Source organism: Accipiter gentilis, chromosome 4 (assembly GCF_929443795.1).
Source record: "Accipiter gentilis chromosome 4, bAccGen1.1, whole genome shotgun sequence".
NCBI lineage: Eukaryota > Metazoa > Chordata > Aves > Accipitriformes > Accipitridae > Astur > Astur gentilis.
Genome location: NC_064883.1, coordinates 11,721,932 through 11,740,530, shown reverse-complemented (window position 1 = coordinate 11,740,530; position 18,599 = coordinate 11,721,932). Strand labels below are relative to the sequence as shown.

Sequence of the window (18,599 nt, the reverse complement as noted above, 5' to 3'; positions counted from 1 at the left end):
GTATAATTCAGCAAAAGACTTTTGTCCATGGGATGGATTGCATAATCAGATAAATATATAATTCCTTTAATGCAGCTTCTTCTGAATTCTCTGTGAGAATACAGCCTTCTGTTCAATTCAACAACTGCCTAATTTTCTCAAATTTAAATTCTCAGGTATTTATTCTCAATATTTTCCAGACCAACATGAAAAGAAAAAAGAAAAATCCCAAAATATGTTTCACAAGACTCTGAAATAAGGGGCTGTAAACTAGCCAACATTAGAAAAGTTTTATATGCAACTGATTCACTGGCTGACATGATACCACCTGCCAACAGTTTTATCTATCTACTTAGGTCTTGGCCACTAACCCCTCTGATCTATCAACATCCTTTTTTTCTATTAGAGCATGAGATTAAAATGCTGAATTTTCCTGCATCTAATCTGTGCAGAAAAAAACATTGAAAACCAGAGAGGAGCCAGGTAGCCTCTGACACACCCTGGAAGGGAGGGAAAGCTACAGCACAGTGCAGGTGTGTGGATAAGCGATGGGGAGGTAGAGCACGGCGGTGGGATCAGCAAGCTGCCAGGACAATGCTTGCTGTAACTGTGTTGTATTTTACAGAGTGTGCAGTGTTGCAAACGGAACCTTCCCCTACACCCACCTGCAACATCTGACCTGTAACCGGTACCTCAGCTTGTCTAGGTAGGGACAATCCTGAAGGGATTGAGCTAGGGTGAAAAACAGATACTCCTGAACACTAGCAACACTGCAGCTATTTAAAGTGCCCTTATGTTTACCTTTAGTTAACTGATACCAACTTCCTTCAAGTATCACCTTGCAGGAAGAGCCTGAGGTAGCTTGCTAGCGCAGTCCTATACCCACCACGGATTTTGTTGATGTGACTTCTTACCACGGTGGGAGTTTACGTACTGTCCCAGCCACGAACAGTCCAGCTCATGCAGCTGAGGGACAGCACTCGCTTCTGAGGCCGCTAACAAAATTCACTTACGCCGTTAGAGGGCAGAAACGACACCTTTCCCGGTTTGTATCTCTGAAGGTAATCTTTAGTTATGAACGTCAATGGGAATTGACAGCCACGGCCACGCAGCTTTTCAGCTTCCCCGGGGGTTCCTCTCTGGAGCCCGGCAGTCAGTGTTTCCAGCAAGGACTACCAGGCTTGCAATTACGTACTGCCCTCCCGGCCCCACACAGCCTGCCTCGCTCCTCGACAACGCGCTGCGGCTCTCCCCGCCGGCGGCCCTTCGGCCGAGGGCCCTGCGGCCAAACCTCCTCGCCCCCAGCGAGGCCCCTCGCCCGCCGGCGCAGCGCCGGCGACCGGCCACGGCCGGCGTCCCCTCGCGCGCACCGCCGCCAGCGGCGGGAAGCGGGGGAATGGGGGGGGTGGGGGGGGGAGGCAGGCTCCCGGCTGCGCATGCGCCCCAGGCAGCGCGGGGGGGTGGGGTGTTGCGGCAGCCCGCTTGACGGGGACGGAGGGGGGGAGAAGGGGCGGGGTCTCAGGTGGTGCGACGCGACGCGAGGCGTGGCGAGGCTGGGCGGAAGCGGAGCGAGCGGTGCCTGTCAGACGGCTGGCGGCCGGGAGCGGAGGTAGCGCGGGGCTGCCGGGGGGCTCGGCCAAGGGGCTGCCCCGTTCCTCCTGTAGGCGCCGTGCCGGGCGGCAGATCGGAGCGGGGTGTGCGGAAGGGCTGTACCCGCCCCTTGGCTGGGGAAGGGGCGCGGAAAGGCCTTCTGCTGAGTGGGGGCGGTGTGAGGGTGGTGGAGGCCCGGCAGCCCCTGTGGGGAGACGGGGCGGCCCCGCCGGGCGGGGGGAGAGGCGCCAGGCTCGGCCGGGGCTGGCGAGGGGGAAGCCGAGCAGGGGAGCCGGGTTGCTGCGGCCTGGCTGCGGCTGCCGGGAAAACCCAGGTTTTCACCTCGCCTGAGCGCCCCGCTTTGTTCTCCGCCTCAGGCTTGCCCCCTGCTTCGGGACAGGTTTATCATCCTGGGTTCGGCCATGCTTCTGCCCCCGCCCCCGCCGGCGCTTGTGCAGCCGTCAGCTTTCCCTCCGTCCCCCCGCCTGTCCTTCCGCGGCGGGTGGTGCTGTCGGGCTGCCTGAGCGCTCGGGGCTGCCTGCGGGTCGGTTCCTTCCCGCTCTGCAGGCGCTGGTTATCGGCGCCAGCGCGGGTCTTGCTGGCGGCTCCTGGCGGTGTTGCTGCAGGCCCCTCTTACGGGTTCTTCGGGACGGTGTGTTCTGCTGCCCGCCGTGGCCGAAGGGTCCCTTCGGCTGGGTCACCGATTTCCAGGGCTGTGATGCAGTGTCCTTGGATGGTGAGGAAGCAGTGAAGGAAACGAGGGTTTTCTGGTCTCCTTCATTTGCAGTGGCCTTCCTGTCATAAACTATGACTGCAGTGACTCTGCAAGATTGATGTCTTTCTTGTACTGTAAGGACCTAACTTTCAAGAAGGCAAAACGTGCTTACAATGATGTAATGGAACTTAGAAGGAAGGAAAAAAAAAAATGTTTTGTTTAATCCGTATTTGAGCAAAGGCAAGGTCCTCAATAATATTAGGTTAAGTGATCTCCTGGCACTAACAAGTTTGCATAAAAAAAATAATGGGCAAAGCATTTGTTTTAATTTTAGGAGATTATACTATATGAAACTTGCTGACAGCAAGAGTTGTGGAACAATGCTACCTTCTTACAATACAGTGAAATTGCTTTTATATGTAACATCTGATGATGTTATAACTACATTTTTTAATCTTCCATTAAATTTATTTCTGTAAATGTTTATAACGTCCTCTTATCTCTACCTTACTTCTGTAGCTCTGTTAATCATTCATTATTAATAAACTTACTTTTCAGTTTCCTAATCTAACGTGGTAGCATCCTGTAAATTCTCTTTCATGTATCTTGTCATCTAAAAGATACTGACAGGTAGTCTGGAGTGTAATTTCTGTGTTTGTGTGCCACAAAGCAAAGCAGATAGAATTTTTGTTCTGTCCTATGACATGATGAGGAGTTTCTTTAGTGCAGTTTAGATCAGGTGAACAACTGGGGGTTTTTTTGTTGTTGTTTTGCCCCCTCAGTGGGTGAATTGGGGGGGGGGGGACAGTTTTTCCACTGTGAAAAATGAGCTTTGTAGGAATTGTGACTTTTTATAGAACCTTCAGAATATGAACATGCTGAATGTAATAGCTAAGCATGCATGTGATTTGTTCTAATTGTGATGTGTTTATTTTGGAAGAAATGTTATGAATCGTTGTTTCATGAGAGTATCAAAGAAAGGAGACAATATGAAGATGATAATATATTGTAAGTAGCATCTTCTAGTGTCAGAAGAGGAGCGATGGCAGTTTTAGCTAAATTGTGGAAATTTGTTAATTTGTTGTTACCTTTGTTCCCATTTTGACTGCTAGAGATACCCATGTGTATAAAGCCTAAATTATTCTGGCCTCTTTTTGTTATTTTATGTCTTACAAAATATAATTGTTTAATTTCAGGTACTTGATAACTCCAGAGGATTAAGCAATTATGTTGGAATTCCTTTGGTCTCATAAATAGGTCTTCTTCCTAAAGCTTTTACAGTTGGAAATAAAGCGACTTCTTTTTTTTTTTTTTTTTTTTTAAAGCTTTTGTAGTCTCTGCTTTTAGAGACTCCTTTTGGCTTTTAGCTTCTTGAAGGAGGCATTGGTATTAGCTAATCACGTATTGTGATTTAGCTTGGGGATTGGATGTCATTTAACTGCTAAAAGTAAAATACTGCCCCTGGAGTTCATGATCACTTGTACCTTCTCCAAGAATAGTTCAGGGCGCTTGTTCCTGTATTTTGCCCAAACTGTAAGTAGGATAAATGCATGCTGTCAGCTTAAATTCTCAGCTGTGTAGTCAACATATCTGAAGACTAGCAAGTGTCAAAAATAGCCATTAAATTGTTTGTAGTAGCTGTCAAAAATTTGTGGAGCTCAGTCATTCAAATGAATGTGTTTTGTGCTGGTACAAGTTTACTGCTAAAATTTACTTTATATAGTATTTGTTATTTGACAAGCTCTTTCACCTGTGATTGAAAACTTGTACTATTATGTGGGCTGGGTTTCCTCAACTGAGCATTATTAATAGTCTCCTAAATTTTCTTTTATGATTGTCAACTCTAAAAAAAAAAAAATTATATTACCATTTGGCTATGTAATTTAAAAGATTCATTTTGGATTGCTCAGAACTAAATGGGTACTTCGCTTGTGTAAAACAGGGCCTAGACTAGAGGCCTAGACAAGAGGACTTAAAACTTATTCCACTGAAATTGGTCTCTTCAGTAATAGCGAAGAAATAAGAGGCTACCATGATATAAATAATCCAGTTAAATTTCTGGGTACCTTCTGCTTAATTTTATCAATAAAATATTTTGTAATGCACACCACTGTGGTGCTATGGTTAACTACTGTCTGTCATACCCTTGCTATGCTAAGATAAACTGACAAGTCAATCTAGAAATAATAAAAGATGTAGAAGAAAAGAACGTAATCTGTCTTTTAACATTGCCTCCAGTGTTATTTTTCTAAAATCTTCAACTGGATCAGCCTCCTGGGAGGGAGAGTGAATCTGAGGCCCTGTCTGTATTGTAGTTTTACCACTGAAATGTACTTTTGGTGGACACCTTGTACACATCCGTACTCAGTTTGAATTCTGCAGGTTTCTTGAAGTAAAACCAGGCAAGTTAAATTCTTCCTCTGCCCTCTTTTTTGTTGCTGTTCTGTGGGAATAGTGTCTGTGTGGATGCTGGACTGTGTGTACATGTATGACCAATTCTGCAGCGGCAGTCTCTCCACCATTGCAACCATCACTTTGTTAGCTGACTCCACCCTCCCCTCTCCTTTTTGTTCTCTTTAATGACAACCCCCTTCCTTTTAGTTGTCTTTAAAACGTTCAATGAAAATCCCCGTCTTCTCAGTAGCCTACACTCATGATCTTGCAGGTATGGCTTTCTGTAAAACTAGCTAAAATTAGCTAAACATTATCATCTCAGAAGGAAGCTTTGGAGTCACCAGGGACTTTGGAAAGAGTGGTGCAAACACAGCTGTGAAATTTCATGAGGGAGTAGAGGTACTAGTTAGGACTTTGCAAGTGGGTGCTTGACATAGCCTAGTGTTCAGCTGCAATGAAAAAATTGTGGCAATCTTATCGGGAAAGGAGAGGCTATGAAGGTACTTCATGCTCTGTCGCAACTGTGGTTCATATGAGCAAGGGTCCTACTGGGACCTGAATGGCAGCAAGAAAGCCTAAAGAAAAGTGTCCCAGATGGAATGAAGCCGAGATGATTTTTTAAAAATGTTTTTTTCCCCCCTAAGAAGCTGATACAGAGATGTAGAAACGTTTTGAGGCCCAGATGGACCCAGTGGGAGGAGGGGGAACTTCAGCAAGTATAATATACTGTCCCCATTGATATCTGCTTTCTTTAATTTTCTTCACAACCCTTGCCAAGTCATTTCCCCTTTCAAAATCTTGAATCTTGGCTGCCTGCCCACAGGCAAGGAACAAAGAATTTCTGTTTTTAAATGGCCGTTTTAAAAGCATTCACTGACAGTAGTAGGCAAAATAAAAGGGGGGGGGGGGGGAGTACTCAAAAAAAAAAAAAAAAAAAGCCAGGATACTTCAAGGTACCAAAAAGTACTTAAGTAGACTCCTTAGACATAATGCAAAATAAAAACAATTGTAGGCAGAAGGTGTAAAATATAAACAATGCAAATAGGACTACTTGCGTTCAAAATAGAAACAAGTCACCATTATTTCTAAAATATTGAAATACAAAAGGTAATCTAGTGTTTGGGCACTCAGATGGTTTTATACCAGAGCCACTGTGAACTTATGTGTGGGTTTTCAAGTTTAAAGTGGTATGTTTTTGCTTTCAACTCAAAAGTCCAGCTACAAAACAAATTGGTTGTGTTCTGTTCTCAGAAGCCTATAAGAGGTAAAACTGTTCCTGGTTTAAGATATGTTTGAGGTAGTCTCAGCAATTTGTCAGCAGTGACAATATCTGCTTGGTGAGCCGTGACTTTTGTTGGCCCAGATATCCTTTGGCTGCATTGAGAGTCAGGGAGTGGTGGGAGCACACAAGATTTTCTTCTTTCTTTGTTGCAGCACTGTAGAAGAATAGGTATTCTTGGTAGTTACCCATTTTTGCTATTCCCTTAAACCTCATGTCTTTTCTATGATGTTACTTGGAATAGCTAGTAAAGGTATTCCCTGAAAGACAGGTAGCAATAAGGCAAAGGGATAATTTTTTTTCTTCCCAGCATTCCTTGGTAATTGCAAGTCTGGGGCACGCAGAGGCAGGGAATGAAGGAACATATGCTGTGGGAGAAGGTATAAAGATAGATGTCCTGGAAAAGGCACCAAGCACTAGGCGGACTTCTTTGGCAGTGTGTTCCAAAAGTCGTACTGAACTGCTAAAACCTGGAGTCCAGCAGCTGTCATAGTGATAGGGCAGGTTTCCCCCACCCCCTCCCCCCCGAAGTATGCCTTCTTACCTATTGGTAAGATGGCAGTGTGTTGTATAATGCTGTTCTTTTCACTTGAGACTGGCAGGTATTGGTATAAATTCTCTCTTCTATCAACTTACCTATGATGCAGTCTTGAAAGAACCTCGAGTCTCATCAGCACACAGGTACAGCATTTTGATGGGCTCTGTTGTTTTGGGCATTGCTGAGGTTTTGTCAGTAGGGTATCCTTCTCTTTTCCCTTTTTGCTAGTGATATTTTTCTGTTGACCAAATTTTACAGCAGCAATAATAGGAATACTTAACATGCTGAGAGTTGATCTCATCAAAAGACAGCTCAAATATGGTTTCACTTGTCTGGGGACACGCATTACTATTAATTGTTTGCTTCTGAGTAGAACATTCTGCTATTTTATGGTGCTATGCAGCTGTCTGAATGAACCTGGGAATGAAAGGGCAGTGTTGGTCTGCAAAAGTCACCAGTAGGGATGTGCCAGTACAGAATGATGGTTTTATTGGCATTTTTTCAAGAACTCATGTGCTCTTAAAAACATAAGGAATGTGATTCTTCCTTGGGCACGAGTTTTAAATATGAATGATGTGGGTAAGATGATTTGTTAGAGGGAGTTTGTGTCATGTTTAGGAATGCAGAACTGAAGTTTCTGTGTATTGCCAGGAATCGTGGTCCTGTGTAGCAGGATATACTTAACTTTTTCGGGTACCTGTTTGTTAGCTGCACCTCATGCAGATTCTTCTCCTACTGCCAAAATGATAGCCATCTAAGACTGCAAATTACCAGAATGCAGACATCATTTTTGGTGTTCCAGAAAGTCTCAGCACATAGCTTCTGGGCTTTTAGGTACTCGTTTAATTATCCTGTCTTCAGAGTTGAATTGGGCAGTGAATATATGTTCTATGCTTTTTGTGTGTGTGTGTCAGTCATTCTTTAGACTTCCCATTTTCATTGCTGCACATCCACTGTGCTGATAGGTTTCCAAATAACATAGAACTAGCCTGTCTGCTCTCAGAATGGTCAGCGTGATGTCTGTCAGCTGAGTGACCGTGATACTCAAAGTTTTCTGTTGGAAAATTAGAAAACAAAAGATTCTGGAGGTCACAGAGGTAAATGGGTTGGGGGGGAGCACACTCTCTAAATACATGCAAAAAAGGAAAATAATGGGACAGAGCTGACAGAACTGTGGAAATATTTCCTGGTATTCTGTAATGCCCTGTGATTTTTGTCTTCTTGAAACATTCCTTGGCTATTGCGGTGAGGTATCATTATGCCTGTTCACAGCTTATTGTTTACTAATACAGTACCCTCAATATACTGAGATATGTTTGCTGCCATGAATTTAATAGAAATTTCTTGTATAGACATAGTTTTAGTACGTTAATTCTAAGTCCTTAATAATTTCATAAACTTGTTATGCTCCCACTGAGATTGTAATAAATTCTGATTTTGTACTGTACAATTATTTTATAGTAATTATTAATGTCAGCTTTTATTTGTACTGTCCTAATTTCTGTCTGCTCTGCTGTTTGTTCTAAGATTATTTTTTTTTTCCATCCTCTGTTTGTAGTTGGGTACAGTCTCCTATGACTATATCTGGCTTTTTTTTTTTTTTTTTTAATCTCTGTCTTGATAAATCACCTCTTGTGTTTTTATGGTTAATAATAATAATAATAATGATAATAATAATTGGTCACAAAGCCAGACTTGCTTTTGAATTCACAGTGTTACATTGTTGTTGATCATAATTTGGCAGTGAGGAACAGATAAGTATTATGGTAGTAAGTAATAGATGGAGTAAAGTACCCATTTATCAAGGCTACTTTCTTAATATACTCATTAGAGACCTATATAGGTCTCAAGGGTGTCACTGAGGAACTACTGCCTTAGTATTAGGTATTCTGGTTTTCAAAATACATAACCAAAGAGGTGACTTTATTGGACTGTATGTTAACAATACTATTTTCAGTGCATTTTTCTTGGTTTTATCCTTAAAGTCTTTCTGATCCTTGAACAGAATGGGATTCTTGGGCTTCAGTTTTCTCTGTTCTTCACCTCTTGCTGACTCTGTTCTGTTATTTTTTTGCTAAAGCTGCTTACTAATAACTACCAAAAATACCTGACGGGCCTGAGGCTTTCTTTTTCTCTTATAAATAATCATCTTCGTCTGTCCTGCACATTTTTCAAAACTAGATGGTACACGCCATCTCTGCAGCACAGTTATAAATTTACCCTGGTGATGCTGATAACTACTTCTAGTGGAAGGCTGGGATCTCTTGGACAGACTAGAATACTGATGACGAATATGTACTGGTCTTTCATGAGCTGACTGACTAGCAGAACTGACAGTGCTGTAAAGTGCGTTGTAACCTTTTAAGGATTTGAGTATGCCTTGTTTTTATGGTACCCTGAGATCGTCTCAGAGGATGTATGAGGCATTCCTTTGCCTTACAAACTGTTGCATTTTTTTGTGTGTGTACATGAGTATAATCTCTGGGTTTTGCTGGGAATAAGTAAAGCAGAATCTGAGGAAGACTTTGCAACAAAATTCAAGTATGATGTTTTCTAAGTATGTGCTGGTTTCCATGGAGAAGGGTCAGCATTCAAACTGAAGTCTGATGCTACTGTTTAGGTAAGTAGCATCAGAAATAATAGAACTTTGCTTTATTACAGAACATACAATGGATTTTCTGTTCCTTTTTTATGGCCCGTGTTCATTTTGTTTCATGCACTCAATAATATAATTTATACATGACTGATGTTGGACCACAGCTCAGAGGATAGAGACATGATTTTATTTTGGAGAGGATGAGTGCCTTAGTTCATTGCTTTCATTGCCAGATGTATGTCAGTGTTTGTTGTGGTATCGCTGGACAATGTTAAATCCACATTCGAAGGCTTTGGCAGTACATTTCCTAGACAACCAGCAGTGGCAACAGTGAAGAAAACCAAATTCCCTATGTCTGTGAAAGGCAAACCTAGTCTCAGATCCTCTGTTCAGGAATTGCTGGTAGTTCCAAGTTCCAATGTTGCCCCTGGCTTGGGCTTATTTTCAGAATAATTTAGATATGTGTGTTGATTTTAAAGAACTTTGAAAAATTGCCACCTGAATCAGTCACTTCAGGCTGCCTATTGAAAGGATCATCTGGAAGACACTGTCTTCTTCATGGAGTCTTGAAACGCTATTTTACCTGTATAGTCAGGTCAGGGGTTTTGTTTGACTGGGGGGAGAGGTTGGGTTTTGGGGCCCGTGTGTGTTTTATTTTATTTGGTAGTTTTGGGTTTGGTGTGGTTTTTTTCCTTTCTCTCCTCAGATCTTAAAGTTTTGTTCTGGCTGTACTCCTTCATCTTCATGGTCTTCTTTCTTTTGTCTCACTTTAGGAATGGTAGGAATTCCAACAAGGCGTAGCTCTGATGTGCCCTTTTTTCCTGTTGCTCTCTGCTGTGCTTTGACCTCCTTTGCCACAAAAGCCCTTCGGCTGTGGTTGGGAGAGTGGCAAGCCTGGGTTCCTACCTGGGCTAAGTCAGTGTAAAGAAGGAAGTTTCAGCTTCCTTTTTCCCCTGCTCAGGGAGTGGTGGGCAAGGAGGAGCTGAGAGAATGAGGGAGAAGAAAGATCACAAGAGAGAGTGTTCCTTCTTACATGTTTGTTGTTACCTCATGGGATATTACCTCTGAATTACTGAAAACAAAGGTCTATTCTGAGGACAAGTTTTGTTTAAACTATAATGTTTGTACAGAGTAGTGCTGACCCTTCAGAGCAGCAAGAGGTAAGAGAAAATTCCAATCCGTCCATCTTATTTACTGTGCTATTTTCTTCCTAATATGTACACGTGCTGCTCCAATACATTTTTTTTTTTTCCTACTTGCAAATCACACAAGTATAAGCTTGCTTTTTTTTTGTTGTTATTGCTCCACACTGTGCAATCTTGGAAGGGTCTTGCAGGGAGTGTGTTATGGGTCACTAGAAGTGCATGCATCAGGAAGAAAGAGGAGACCAAATCTCTAGAACTTTGAAATTACACTGGAATTTGTTAAGGGGGAATGGCCTCTAAAAATGCATAGGAAAAGTGACAAGTACAAATAGTTCCCTTCATTTTGGTACACTTAGTCCCAGTTCCTTTGCCCAGTGTCAGTATTTGGGTGTTACGCCATTTGCCCAGCAGGTTAAGTCCTTGATTTCTGTTAGTTTCAGGAGTCAGCATGTGCATTGTGAATCAAATATACACGGCAAAGACCCAGTCTGCAAGTCCTACTGCTCCTTGGCGGGAGTTTATTCAATCTGTTCCTCTTGGCTAGGACTCTTATCCAGGCTTGTGGTCTTATTTACAGCGTGATGGCAGAGTTATTTCCACTTCAAAGCTCTGTAGTGATATTGTCTAAATGCTTCAGGATGAGATATGGCTGGAGATCTATGGAAAGTGGAACTTAATTTAAATTCTGCAAGAGCTATTTGTTATTTTTCAGGCAATTTAAAAAAATAATATAAAACGTAGACTTTTGGGAATGGGGGTTGAAACTTGTGGTCTCTCCTTGAGAGATACTGTTTGATCTTCTGAGCCATCATATGAATACCCTACTCCTGGACCTCATATGTAAATGTTTTCCATCATATTTGATACTATTCAGGGATTATGTAGATGCATAATGATGTAGGTGCAGTTTATGCCTTAAAGTCTGAGTGCAGAACCGTGGATTTGGCAAAGAGCTAGGGAAAAGAAATTTTGGTTAGCTCATGTTTAGGGAGGATCTGTTTCAGGAAATCTTTAACCACCCAATTCCAAATACTCGTGCTGAAACTGTAGAATATAAGTTTTTATTGTTTTCTCTCTTCCTTTATGTACTTAAGACAAAATTGTGTCTTAAAAACAGTTTTTTGAGAGATAAGCACATTCGTTGAACAAAGTACATCGCACTGAATTTACAGTGGGATTTCAAATTATTGCATGTTGGCTATCTGTACGTGTGCATGGTCATGTCCCGCAGTTAAGGTAAAGTAAGCTATTCCTCATCCACTTGGGATTGCCAATTACATTAGTACACCCAACAGTAAAAGTAAGATTTTATGTAACTGGCAGTTGCTATAGGGCATTTTACACATGATAACTTGTTACTTTACAGCAACTTTGGTGTCTAAGTCCTAATATTGCCCCTGCCTTGGACTAATCATTTTCAGAATAATTCAGATATGCGTGTTGATTTTAGAGCACTTCAAAAATTTGCCACTTGAATCAGTCATGTTGGCTTGCCTATTGAGAGGGTTATCTGAAGAGCGAAGGTGAAGGGTAAGCAACAAGCACAACTCGGCACCCTGCTGGCAGCGACACTCGTGTTTGCAGCAGAGCGTGGCGTGTCGGCATAAGGCCAGTTGAACTAGTCAGCAGAGGCAATGAAAAATACCGTGGAGGCAGAGTTAAGTTTAGATGAGTGCTTAGCAGGATAAGAAATTTGGCCTCAATATTCTAATAAAAACAGAGATCTAAGTACCAGTATAGAAAGTCTGGTGGGGAACTGTATTAAATGTGTAACTTCAGTCTGAAAAGCACTCATGTTGGGTAGTATGTGGCAAGAACAAGGAGTAACAGGGAAAACGTAACTCTTATGTAAAACGAGTAGCTTTATCCAGACTATGTTAAATAATAGAAACTCCCTCTCAAAAAAGTATTGAATAATTGGAGACATTTCAGAGGTGGCTGAAAAATGAGAAATGCGTTGTATACACATGTAAAGAGACTGAAAAGATCTGGTTTGTTTGAGGGGGAAAAATGAATAAGACAATGATACATATGTAAATGTATATACACATATGATGAATCTGGAACATCTACCATCACTGTCTTTATAACACAAGAAGAGGGACACATTTTGGTGAGAGTCTTACCAAGTTGTTTTTTTTTTTAAAGTATGTTGAAATCAGTTATTGAACATTCAAATGTATGCATTTATAATAAAATGGAAATGGGTTCTATGTTCTTCCCTATCAATTGCTTCAAGTTGGGTTTAAAAATGTATTTCTGTTTTAAAAGCATGTGGCTTGAAGCCCTCAACTTCAACCACTCCACATGAAAATGAATGTCTCTTTAATCCTGCACTTTGTTTTGTTTTAATTTTTTTTTTTTTTCCCCCCTCCCAATACAGAGCTCCTTGAAGATGTCTGGCTCACATTGCTTCAAGATGTCTGGGTATTTGTTGTTTAACTGTTGAAGCTTTCCTACCATTTGTAGGTAGGAAAGCCTGAAGCCTTAATCTTGAGGGATCAGAATTGGCTGCTATGGTAAGACTTTTTTAAAGTGGTAGTAAAATGCTAAAAGTGGGTGCAATGTGCCAGTTCATTTTGGTTTTATTTATTTATTAGCAAGACACAAAAAAAAAAAAAAAAAAAAAAAAAGCTGTACAAAACTAGAAGAGAATGATGCCCAGCTTTGAACTTTGTTCTGCATTTTATCTGTTTATAGTTGCCCTGTGCTTCTAAGTGAGGATTTGGAATTAAGTGAATAATTTCACGAGATGTTTTTCTTATGTGTAGATGTGTGTGTATAACTCATCAAAATGATGTATATAAGTGTTTTACAAGTCTCTTCTAGATACAGCATTTTGTTTGAAATGCATTTTGGTTTAATAGTCCAAATTCTGGTATTTAAAGTAGTTAAGGTGATTTGTAGAAGCGTAGAAGTTTTGCTGTTTGGAGAGTAAAAATCGGTAAAAATAAGAAGAGGAAACCTGATAAACAACAGGTGAGGTAGAAAGATGACTGCACCTCTAAGCAGATGCAAATCCACCACTGTTTGCTAGATTAGGCAATAATACGGCATTTGGAAACTGGTATTTGTCCTTGATGTCAACAGCTGTAGCAGTTTTGAATAACCAAGTGATATTTTACAAATTTTAGGAATTGAGACCAACTAAAACATGAGAAGATGTATTCAAGATGATCCAGCCAGAAGATTTTTCACTTCATAGAAATCTTGTTTTTGTTTAATATGTAATATAATTTGACAAAGCTGAGTTCAATTACTTGTCTTGAAGTTAAGACACACCTGTGGCCTTCATCAGACATGTTTCTAACATTTTCAAGAAAAAATATGTCCCAGAAACTGAGTATGTTTTTACTAGTTTTTGGAATCATTTGGGGTTTGATGTTGCTACGCTACACTTTCCAGTATCCAAGACGCCAAAGCAGTGCTGAGTTGCGTGGACAGATACTAGATCTAAGTAAAAGATATGTCAAAGCACTGGCAGAAGAAAATAAAAATTTAATGAATGGTGGCGGTGGAGCCTCTATGGCAGGATATGGTAAGAAGAAAAAAAACATACTAGTTTTTTAAATATTTTTTTTTTTCCTTGAAAACTGTAAAGTTATACTTTTTTTCTTTTTTAAAGTAATATTACTGCTCTTTAAGAGAAAAAACTCTCTATTAACTGATTTGATTTTAGTTTATTAACTAAAGTTGAAGATTAAGATGTGGGTGCAAAATCAAGCTTGAGACATCAGATTTTTGTTTTCCAGGAATTTTTTAGGTATCTCCAGGTATATGACTACTGTTATTTACAGGATTAACAGTAACATTGTGCTTTTTCTCCGTCTTAAGCTATTGAGGAGTAAGCATGTGCTTGATATGGGGACACAGTTTTACATTAAGTCACTTTAACGTTCCAGATTCTTCTTGTGTCTCGTTGCTAACTTTCTGCTTTTATTTCTTTAATTTTCTTCTCTTTAAGTAGTAAAAAAGCAGTGGAAAGCAACATACTAGTTGAGTTTGCAGTCTTGAGACTTTACGAATTTAGTGGAATCTGCCCTTGCTTTAGAAGTAGCCGTTAGAACCATTAGGTCACTTGTCTCGAGAGCTTTGATATTTGCTGCATCATCTCTCTCTGTCTGATTTACCTGTTAACTTGATTAATATGTTTCCAGTATTGACTGGTAATAGATGCCTTTCTTCTGAAGAAAAGATAGTTTTGAGATCTTTTTAGCAAAGTTATAAAAATGTCTTAATTTTAACTCTTTGGTCCCTTGTAGCTTCTATTGAGGGAAGGCTGCAACGAGCTCTAGTTAATCCCTTAGGGATTAGGTTTGAAGAAACTACCTGTGTTCTGACATAAAGGAAAAAAAGTATCTTTGAAAGTAAGAGTAGTACAAGGCTTAAAAAGAAATACTTATAAATCTTCACATATATATATATTTTTTGTTGTTGTTGTTAATGTACTTTGATGGCCTTCTTAAGAAATCATTAAAAGGATGGGCTCTACCAGTTGTAGGATGCTCTTTATAGACAGTCTGGTAAAAGTACAAACAGCAAAAATGTGTCTGAACTCTTTTCTCTGCTGCTCAGGAACAGGGAGGCAAGTCTGTGATAACAAGATGAGCAGGAAGCAACCCAAGAAGAGAAGGACAGTATCCAAAAGTCTTGGCCTTTAATTCTTTCATTCATTAACTTAACTTTTTTACCACAGTAAAAGACTACTTTTTCTTTTATTCCCCCTTTTCTCCCCCTCCCCTTCTTTTTCCTCTTCAAGGATTTCCTGCCTTTACTGTGTAATCTCTTTTCTGTGTAACTTGTTTTAAAAAACCACTTGTGTACTGCAGCTTTCTACTGCTATATAAGTCTTATAGTGTATTTCCAAATGAGATTTGCCTTCTGAGGTTTTGTCTGAAGCTTAATAAAAAAATTAAGTCAACTTTTGATCTACATGCTGTTCATCAGACTTAGAACTTGAGTAGACAATTCCTTCCTTCTGACTGTTGAGCACAGAATGATACTATGACCCACATCATGTCATTGACAGCAGACCCTGCTCTGGCTCAATTTGTAAAGCAATTTTTTTTCCTTTTTTTTCTCCCCCCCCCCCCCACCTCCCGATGACATTACTAAACAAGTTCTAGTTAATTTTAGACAGAGGGACTGACCTGAGGTTTTTTGTGGTTTTTTTTATTATTTTTTTATTTACTACTAGTGTTTTATTTAATCTGGGTTACTCCTCTTTTTGCTTTCATACCTGTGTTTTCCTTCCCAGTTTTTCTGGTTAGTTAAGAACTGATTGGGGGCAGGGGGGTCAGGGAGAGTCTTGTGTGTGTCTGCATTGGTGTGTGTTGTGGGGATCTTAATGCCTTGTAAAACCTGGTAAGTTTGTTCATTTTTTCCAAATCTGAGACAACATAGTGATATGAACATTGACAACAGTGTAATTAGCTTTTGTTGAAAGGTCTGTTACTGTTTTTATGTTCCAGAATATGGGAAATTTTTTTACTGTCCTTTCTGTTGTTTTTCAATCAATATAGGCCTAAATATGGAAAACTTTTTTCCTGCTTTATAGCCTATGTAAGAAGTGATAAGATACTTTCTTATACCAGTTTTTCTGTGGGATAGATCTGTTATTTAGAGAAAGCTATTAAGAAGTAAATTTTTATGTTGGAAAGTATTTAAATATATTCTGTTGTTGTCCAAGACTAAAAGGTGTTATAGCTGGGTATTTTCTAGTGCTGTTGTCTGGATGAAATTTGAAATACTCCCTTTGAATAGTCACTAGTCTAATGTTCCAACTAGTGGTTTCATTCTTACACTCGAGTATTTAATTGGCTTCATTCACAGTTCACTATTATGGCAGCATCTTCCTTGCCTAAAATAACAAAGAAATTATATTAATCAAGCAGCTATTTAATTCTGTACTTGTATAATAATCTGCACTTTCCCCAAAAGTATAGTAGGAATGATGGCAAGTCTTAAGATGTGAACATGTTGAAATAGTAGTTCTTTTCCACATGTAGTAAGTAATAGGATCTAATTTGTTTTTTCCATTATCTTCAGCTGATCTTAAGAGAACAATTGCTGTTCTTCTGGATGACATCTTACAACGCCTTGTGAAATTGGAGAACAAAGTTGATTACATCGTTGTGAATGGCTCGGCAACAAATACCACGAATGGAACTAGCAATCAGGTGCCAGTAACTTCAAATAAACGTGTAAAACCAGCAAGCAACATTAGATAGCAAACAGGGCCACTTTATGTTGCTACATATATAATAGGTAATATTTAAGATAAGCTTTTTATCTCTGGCTAGGGCAAAGCAGTAGTTGACTCCTAAAAGAAGCGTGAACTACTCTATTATACAATGTGCTGGATCTACGTAGGCCTAACTTAAGTGCATAGGTTCTCAAAACATTATTTCATTGCCTTTGAGCAGTACTTCTGAAGTGATCTTTGTTGTCTTTAAAGTTATTTTGTTATCATGATTTGACGTAGTATGCCATTGGATAATAACAACAAATGGAAAGCAATGCAGAACTTATAGGTAGGTTTCTAAATATATTTATTTAAGTATAAATATAACATATCTTTTGGATAGGTGAGCAGTATTGTAGCTTATTCATATTTTGTGGTCTGTGTTAAGCCACGGTAACTGAGGAAAACACATTGTTAAACAGATGTTAGAAAATGTGTATACTTACAATATTTTGTTACTCATTTACTAAAACAATGTTAAATTGAGGATAGCATTGGCGGTAATATTTTAAAATTGTGACCCAAAGAATGTCTTTATTTGCACTATCTGTCAGAATAGCTAGGGAGAATTTACTGTATATTTAAGAAAATTAATTATAATAGCAAAACATCCTAGGTAGCAACACTGTCCAGGTATATCTTTATGCCGGAGTTAGGGCAGTTAGATTATCAAAAGCAAATCATAATCTGTGATATCTTAGATGATTATTTCTTACAAAGATATTTAAGTGTATGTATTTTGTAATTGCAGATGAAATTATTTAAGTGATGGAATTAAGTTTGGGATATGTGAATACTGTTTATTTTTATTCATTGCTGTTTCTTTTTAACTTTTTAGTACCTTGCAATCTGTGATGAGTATAGCAAACTATCTCCCTGAATTGCTTTTTTGATCAGGAGGAAAAGCAATGAAGGGGAAACAAGGCATCTCTGCATTTAACAGAGATACATGTACTAAGGGTGTCTTATCATGGAATATTTGAGAGCTAAGGTAGTGTTTGCCTTATGTGTAAGTTAGCCTTACAGCAAAGTGATTTGCAGTGTGGATGCACTGTATTTCAAAATGTTACTGAAGTCATATTAAATAGAAAGTGCCACTGAGCCTGTTTTTTAAAACGTACTGAATGTTTGTGGGAGGGGGGTGGGGTGGGATGGTATGTTCAGGGACTATTGCCAAGAGTGTGCTGAGTGGGTTTTTGAGGGGGGTGGGGGTGGTCTAATCCAATATTAAGGAAAAAAACCCCCACCAGTAAAACCAGAGGTGCTGGATGATATACCATCCAAAGTTATGTGTTTTTTCTTTTCTTCTATTTCCCTGCTGACATTCTGGGGTGTTACAAAGGAAACATACAACCTTAGTCGGTATCCAGATGATTATTTTTTTTTCTGTCATATTATGTGTAAACATGTACTCACTTCAATGCAGAAAGAGAAAAATAAATTTTCAGTTGTACTTGTAAAGACTCCTGGTTTGTTGTGCTTTTTTTTTTTTAACAGTCTCATCATTCTTGCTACATGTACTCTAGGTGTTTCTGGATTGGAAAATTGTATGTCTCTGAAGTTTTGCAGTAGTCTGTCTATCTGGTATTCTTTGTGCTCAATCACTGAGTTCTTTTGCTCCTGAAATTCTAATGCCCTGAAATTTTCCTTTTTATGCAGGGATTTTGGAGACTGATGCACTAACATACATGCAGTTACGTACTCCTCATAGTAATGCATGGCTCCATTAGGAAATAGTTGCTTTTCTCTCCGGTTTCAGTAGTACAATGGCTCTTTGGAATTATCTTTTACTTGACAGATATATAGGGAAAACTGTGAACTACCTAAATCTTATGGCAGAAATGTTCCAGTCATGAATATAGTTGAAACAACTGTTTATCAAGCAGCAAGTTAAAAATAGTCTAGTAGCATCCTACATCTAATTTTACATGAAACAAGCATTATTAGGGGTTGATACAGCAATAAGTCAGTGGCTGTGATACGTCGTGCCCCTCTTTTCATGGCCGGTCTTGTTCTGTGCTGTATCGCCATGCTGTGCCTGTGACGTGTGTTCTCCCTTCAACTATCTAGCACAGTACTACTTCCATGATTTTTGTGCTCCAGCAGTGCAGAGGGTGGA

The 18,599-nt window shown here is 39.8% G+C and overlaps 1 protein-coding gene across 2 annotated transcripts; it reads left to right on the top strand.

The window, feature by feature from the left end:
• The first annotated feature begins 1,499 nt into the window (after nt 1-1,499).
• Nucleotides 1,500-17,941, top strand: CCDC126 (coiled-coil domain containing 126). Of its 2 annotated transcripts, none has more exons than XM_049798143.1 (4): nt 1,500-1,588; nt 12,620-12,755; nt 13,371-13,774; nt 16,285-17,941. In XM_049798143.1, exons 3-4 carry the CDS (start codon nt 13,537-13,539, stop codon nt 16,464-16,466), a joined length of 420 nt encoding a protein of 139 aa, XP_049654100.1. In that variant the 5' UTR covers nt 1,500-1,588; nt 12,620-12,755; nt 13,371-13,536; the 3' UTR covers nt 16,467-17,941. The 2 variants fall into 2 exon arrangements, with proteins under 2 accessions (XP_049654100.1, XP_049654101.1); XM_049798144.1 differs by lacking the exon at nt 1,500-1,588 and adding an exon at nt 1,616-3,292.
• Nucleotides 17,942-18,599: the final 658 nt, after the last annotated feature.

Bases quoted from the DNA above. Each gene is read 5' to 3' on its own strand.
- CCDC126 (XM_049798143.1), top strand. From the start codon at position 13,537: ATGTTTCTAACATTTTCAAGAAAAAATATGTCCCAGAAACTGAGTATG. The intron at 13,775-16,284 runs GTAAGAAGAAAA...CATTATCTTCAG, and splicing joins AGCCTCTATGGCAGGATATG to CTGATCTTAAGAGAACAATT.